General features: G+C 39.5%; 1 protein-coding gene across 1 annotated transcript; it reads left to right on the top strand.

The window, feature by feature from the left end:
* The first annotated feature begins 2,677 nt into the window (after positions 1 to 2,677).
* LOC101295725 (pentatricopeptide repeat-containing protein At5g64320, mitochondrial-like) lies at positions 2,678 to 5,260 on the top strand. Its single transcript, XM_004301936.1, has one exon. The coding sequence runs from the start codon at positions 2,678 to 2,680 to the stop codon at positions 5,258 to 5,260; it is 2,583 nt and encodes an 860-aa protein (XP_004301984.1).
* Positions 5,261 to 7,209: the final 1,949 nt, after the last annotated feature.

Raw genomic sequence — 7,209 nt, 5'->3', positions numbered from 1 at the left:
CAACAAAGATGACGGTCAATGACAAATGGATTCTAGAGAATCCTAGTACTTTTATGATCATTGCTACTTCCTTCTTATCAATGTAATCCACTTTTCTGTAATTGATATTTCCTTATACATTAATGTAATCTGATTAATCTGACACCAAATATTAAGGTTCATACTTATCTTTAAAGAGAGACTGTGAGAGAATTAGTTGGATTTGTTTACAAAATGATACCAGTCATACCACCATATTGTATTGTTGTCTATTTATATATGTTGGGAAGTTAGTTGGTTTCAACGAGCATCAACTCTTCTATATTTGAGCTTAGCCAACAAAATACATCATTGTTATCGAGTGTGTAGGGTTAACGTTAAGTTGGCATTAGAAAGTCATCAGGTCTGTAGGGTGCAGAACATGCAACCATATCATGGAAAGATAAGGTATCCAATGTATCTAAAAGATGATCAATAAGTACTATTTCCACTTACTAAAGTTGGCATATTGAAAATTCATCAGGTTTGTAGGGTGTAGAAAATGCAACCATATAATAGAAAGATAAAGTATCCAGTGCATCTAAAATATGACCATTAAGTACTATTTCCACTTACTCAAGTCCTTATGCAACGAGTGCATCCCTATCTCGGTTTCCAGCCACAACAACATGCTTTAGTGTCTCCCGAACTAGTATGCTTCCACTTTGCCATCCTATAGCTTTCATTTGAAGATGAACGACCTGCATAATAGAGATTTGAAAATGAGTCAAAATCACCATAAAGGACACCAATGACACACCAACTCTGGTAATAGGAATCCATTAAGAAAAACCAAAGATAACAATCCAATTGACACAATCATGATTTGCTTATGCAAACGTCATAATTTAAATAACCTTTTAAATCAACATATGCAATTATCACATGAGTGAATATGTACATGTGAAGTTACACACCTGAGGTGTTCCCTACACTAGTTGCTGCCATAGCTTCAGCACATATTGTGCTAGCTGCTAGTTGAAGTAGAACACACAGACAAATGAGGCGCCCACCTTCTTGGGGCGTTTGGGTAGGCCGTGTGGATCCACCATCAGACTCCTCTGCTCTATCTACATAGTTTCAATTGTTCACCTCCCACGATGCCATTGTTTCTCGTCTTCCTTCATAAGCCACAGCAACCACAAGTTTGGGCACATATCCAAGGTATCCAACATGATCTGCACGGGCAGGATGTGCTTGCAGTAATGAAACAAAAGCAGCAAACAGGACTACAGGAGCAAAGGAAGTTCAGGGTCAACAGTTTGTCTTTCATAATGTGTGGCGGCAATGGCCGTCAAATAGTGATCTAGCAGTCCTTCTTGAGAGGGAATTTAGGATTTAAAAAAAAACAAAAACTGATGTGGATTCCACGAACCTGCATAAGATTGTAAGTGTGAGTTTCCCAAACACTAAGACATAATCAAATGTACATATGCATAATTATGTGCTACATGTGACTCATCTCTCATTTTATGCTGCCCTAGATGCCTGCTCAGGTACATCCCAGTCAACAACACGGCCTTTCATTTGTTCTTGGTATAGATGTGCTGCAATGGTTGCGATTTTTCGGACAGAGAAGTAGTCATCAGTGGTGTCCATACAAGTTCTGGAGTCTCAGTAATCTGTTCAAGGGTAACAAGGGTAACAACAACAGCAGCTCCACCAGGTCCATCATTTACCCTACAAAGGCAAGAGAAACCAAGAATGTAAACCACTCCTCCATACTTGGCAGCTTTCCAAGCAAGCTCTGGTGTGCTTTGCAGAGCATATAGAACATGAAGAACCCCCTCACAACAATTTGGGGTTGAGTGAAGCATTTGTCATAAAAGGAGAAGGCTAGATCCACCTGCAACCATAGACAGGCTCCAAGCAGGGAGCATATGTAGTCAAGAGCGATAACATACTCAGGCAAAGATGAGGTATGTTGCTTTCTGACGCAACACACAGAGAAGCATTCAAAAAGAGGCAATGGCTTGTCATTAGCAGGAAAAAGTTGATGCCAAATTTGGATTGCTTGTCAGTATGTTCTACAAAAAAAGAAAAATCATTGAAAAATAGGTCCGATACATATGGGTTGAATAGTCTGTTTGTGAATCATCAGACACAACACAAGTGCGTAAGATACTTGAAGTGAATTCAATGCAAACTTGAGGTTCTTGACCACTTCAAATTCTTCTTTCTTTGCCACTGGATACTGCCAAATCTTCAACTTGGGGACTAGACTACGTTCATCAACTGATCCAATAGCTATCTCTAGAATGCTCAGACGTTTAAAGGGATGAACCATCCTGCTTTTGCTCATTCTGAATTTGTGAATCTAGAGCACATTGGTCGTGATATAAAATCAATTAAGGCGACACAGAAAGCCTTTGGTTCACAAAAATCAAAATAGGGCTGAACGTTATACACCATCAAGTAAAACATTGCCAACATAGAGTTCTTTTACCCGAATCTTTCAGGTCATATGAGCCGTATGGAGTATGGACCCTAAATAATAAAACAAAGGATAATATGGGTAGTTCCTCTAAAACAAAGGACAATATGGGCAGTTCCTCTAAAACCTCTTCAACCCCACTTCAAACTCAAATGCAGCTTGTGGTTGGTTTCGGTCTTTTACAGAATCCAACAGCAGCTGCTTCTCCGGCGGCGTTGAGCTTCAATGTCCGGGGAGGCGCGTCGCCTGCACCCTTCCCTCCCCAAGGTACACTATCACACTCTCCACTCCCGACCCACCTCTGGCTTTGATTATCTCACTCAGTTCTTACCATTTTCCTCTAATAAACCCAACTCCAAGACCTCTCTAAACTCCAATGAGAGGCGTAAAGTCACTGTTGGGTTATCAAAGATTATAAAGAACCAACATGGCTATGTCTTGAGGGGATTTTCCAGAAGCTTCTGCCCATTTTTTCTTGTAAAGATTATGAAACTCTTGTGTTGTAGAGAAACTGCATTTGGGTTCTTTAAATTGGCCTTTAGAGATGATAGTCAGGACACTGTGGAGTCGTGTTGTGTGGCTTCTCATGTTTTGGCAGCCGAAAATTTACGGTTTTTGGCTCAGGATGTGGTTTCTTGTGTGATTGGGAGGATTGGGCCTAGTAGGAGTAGGGATTTGGTGAGGTGTATGTGGGGAGGGCATTGTGGATATGAGTCGGATTTTTCGGTTCTTGATACGTTAATGAGGGGGTTCTTGAATGTGGAAATGGGTTTCGAGGCTTTGGAGGTTGTGAGGAGGATGAGGGAGGTGGGAGTGAGGCCGAGTTTGTCAGCGGTTGCGATTCTGTTCAGGTTGTTGATAAGGGTTGGTGATTATGGGAGTGTGTGGAAGGTGTTTAGAGATATGATTAGAATGGGGCCTTATCCGTGTAATTACATTTATAGCACAATGATTCTTGCGTTTTGTCGAAAAGGGTTGCTTAGAGTTGGAGAGAGTTTGTTGCAGGTGATGTGGAAGTTCCGGTGTGAACCGGATGTTTTTTCTTATAACATTGTGATCTATGCAAATTGTGTGAGGGGGCAGACAGCTGATGCACTTGAGTGGGTGGAGTTGATGATTGCGAGAGGATGTAGACCGAGCATTGTTACATTTAATACAGTGATTAGTGCATTGTGTAACAAAGGAAATATGGTGGAGGCAAGGAAGCTTTTTGATGAGGTCCCATACATGGGTGTTTCTCCAAACACCGTAATGTACAATACCATGATGGATGGGTATGTTAAGGCAAGGGATGTTGGTCACGCTAACATGCTTTTTGAAGAAATGAGGGACAATAGTATTTCTCCAGACTGCATAACTTTCAATATTTTGATCGGAGGGCATTTCAAGTATGGGAGGGAAGATGATGGAGACAGGTTGTTGCGGGACTTATCTGTGTCAGGATTACTTCCAGATTCTTCGTTGTATGATATTTATGTTTCTTGGTTGTGTTGGGCAGATCGGTTGGACGATGCCATGGCAGTTTTAGAGGATATGCTTGAAAGAGGATTGCCTCTAAGTGTGGTCGCTTTTAATTCTGTTATTGCAGCTTGTAGCAGAGTAGGGTTAGAAGAGAAAGCATATAAGGCCTTTAATTTTATGATTTCATTTGGTATAACTCCTTCATCATCTACATGGAGTTCTTTGCTTATGGGTTTATCTAATAAGGGGTACTTGCAAGAAGCCAGAGAGCTTTTGTGTAAGATGATGGAGAAGGGGTATCCTATCAAAAAAGCTGCTTTTACGGTACTTTTTGATGGGTACTTTAGGATGGGTGATTTAGATCGGGCACAAAGTTTGTGGAATGAGATGGAAGGAAGAGGTATATCTCCTGATGTTGTTGCCTTTTCAGCATTAATCAATGGACTATCTAAAGCCGGTTTAATGGAAGAAGCATGTGATATGTTTCAAGTAATGTCAAGGAAAGGCTTTGTGCCCAATAATTTTGTGTATAATTCTTTGATTGGCGGCTTTTGCCACTGCGATAAGTTAAGTGATGCAATGAGGTTGGAGAAAGAGATGAGGCAAAAGGGTCTTGTTCCAGATATCTTTACTACCAATATGATCATTCATGGGTTCTGTAGACAGGGGAGGATGAAGTCAGCAATGAATATATTTATGAAAATGTTCCAAACTGGTTTAACCCCAGATATTGTCACATACAATACACTAATTGGTGGTTATTGTAAAGCATTTGACATGGTTAGGGCAGATGAGATTTTGTATAAAATGTACGCTAGTGGATGGGAACCAGATATCACAACCTATAATATACGCATGCATGGATTTTGTAGTACCCGAAAGATGAATCGAGCTGTGATGATAATGGATGAGCTTATATCAAGGGGTGTTGTTCCAGACACAGTAACATACAACACTATGATGAATGGTGTTTGTGTTGAGATACTGGATCGTGCTATGATTTTAACTGCTAAATTGCTTAAATTGGCGTTTCTTCCAAATGTTGTTACAGCTAATGTATTGTTGTCTCAGTTCCGCAGGCAGGGGATGCCTGAGAAGGCCCTATTATGGGGTCAGAAGTTGAGTCAGTTTTCCGTCTGTTTTGATGAAATTACCTACAAAATATTGGACAGAGCATATCATAATATGCAAGAAGATCCTGAAACTTCAAGGGCAACACCTGAGAAAAGCCTCTTCCTGGATTTCCTCATGTACATTACATATGATTATTTATGTAGAAATAAACCTCGCAGAGATGTAAGACAAGACCCTCTAGAAGTAATTGGTTTTAGTGGCCCTGAAAATTGATTCGGTTCATCACTTTTCTGTTCAATTACTATCATCCGGAGAGTCTCTATGCTACAGTATTGAGGCCTCTTCCTGTCTCACTGTTTTCTTGCATCCTGTGGCTAAAAGTTCAAGGAGCACGAATCAGGAAGTAGCAAAAAGCCATTTGGCTAATGTGGTTCTAACAGAAACTGATAACAAAGTATGAGCATGAGAAGCTCAAGAAATACAAGCACTGTCCAGAATAAGGAGGTGGAAAGGATATTGAGTTTACGCTATTAGCAAAGAAGTAAAGCTCTGCCAGTGTTACCTGAAATTTCAGAAGGTCAGAGGTATGCATTATTGCCTTTACTACTTTTTACTGAGGTTGATCTAGTATTCTTAATATCACATGATGTGTAATCTCTATTAATAAAGCCAAAAGAGGAGTTTTCTGTTCATCATGGGTTTTCTGTTCATCATGAACAGTGACTGGCGACTTTTCCTCACAGTTTGTGCCTTTATTTCAGTTTAGCCACTCATTGAAGTTCCCAAAATGCTCATGGTCTGAGTGACGTGGGTTAGGAACGTAAAAGTAATTCCTGTGTAGGTATTAACTCCGCCAATGACATCACCCCACCACTTTACTCCTTTCCATTTCAGCAAGTCTCGGTGTTTGTTGGGTACTGTGTCTCCTTCTCATGTATGGTTCCTCATCTCTATATTGTTATGGGTCTGGCTTACGACAATAACCGGGTATTTGCTGTCAACTTTGGTCTTCCTTTTCAGATAAAATTGGTCTCATTTCGGGGGAGAAAAAATTCGTTTTTTTTTTTGTTCTTTTGCATGTGCTTTTGGGGAGTTTGTTCTTAGTTTTCTGGGATATTCTTTTAACTTCTTAGTTTCTGGGTCGACCTCTTATGAACTGGAAAATCGACAAATTCAGAGTAATATATTTTTACTGCCCATGTATGGAGAAGATAACAAACATGGATTGTTCAGTTCCCAACATTGTTCTGTAAAAGGTTGAGGCTTAGGCTTCATTCTGATATTGGAATTCGCTATTGCTATTACTGTGTTAGTCTCTATTTCTTCAGTAAATGTTATGTTTTTTGCTAAGGCTTGATTTGTCTGCAGTATATATTCATGGGTTAGCATCAAGTTTGTGTTTATTGATGTGAAGGCTTTTAATTCTATCTAATTGTGGGCTTTTGAAGTGGATAGTTCTTCACCTTTTGTGTCTGTAGAGCTTTCTACTTATTAAATTATAGGTGTGTTCAGTTTTGGTGGTCATCAACTTGATGTGTTGGTTGTATTAAATTACTGTGTATCTGCATATTGGAAAAAAAAAAAAAGAAAGAAGAAAAGGTGGTGGTACCTTGATTTTAATCCAAAAGTGGTAATTCCACTAATTTGTCTTCCTGAAACAGCCGGGACAGCAAATATCTGTTAAAAGTTTACAACCAGATCATAGCATGTTCATGTAGGTAGTAGTCTATGATGTCTTCATTTTATCTTTCATTCAAGTCCTTGCAAACCATATTGGTACTTGACATTGAGTTTCTTTTCTTCAATCATAGGTAATTAGATTTTGGTTTAGTTTTCAAGTATTCATGGTGGTCCACAATGCATGTTCGACATTCTTTGGGCATTAGTTTTGTCAGTTCACTTGCTACTTTTCCAGCGATCATTAAGTTTTATAAATTCACATACGAATGAGAATCAGATATCTCGTTCAACACTTCTCCAAGTTCAAAATGTTGGCCGCTTTGTGCAAGATGTCTCTACTCTTATTATTCAAACCAAAATTGTTAGATTTTTTGATGTGGTTTTTGTTCGCAGGATTTCTCTGAGGAGCTGAGTAAGTATGGACAGTGCGAGAGCTTGAATTCCTAATTAATCTTTAGTATAGGTATAATTTGTTGGACTAATTGGATGTGCTATTTGTGTGTGTGCGCACGCTAATAGATTGGTAACGTGTACTTTCAGTT

Source organism: Fragaria vesca, linkage group LG5 (assembly GCF_000184155.1).
Source record: "Fragaria vesca subsp. vesca linkage group LG5, FraVesHawaii_1.0, whole genome shotgun sequence".
Classification (NCBI taxonomy): Eukaryota; Viridiplantae; Streptophyta; class Magnoliopsida; order Rosales; family Rosaceae; genus Fragaria; species Fragaria vesca.
The sequence above is the reverse complement of the archived record's forward strand: the minus strand, read 5'-3'. Positions and strand labels throughout refer to the sequence as shown.

Excerpts from the sequence above, each read along its gene's own strand:
- LOC101295725 (XM_004301936.1), top strand. The coding sequence starts at position 2,678 with ATGTCCGGGGAGGCGCGTCGCCTGCACCCTTCCCTCCCCAAGGTACAC.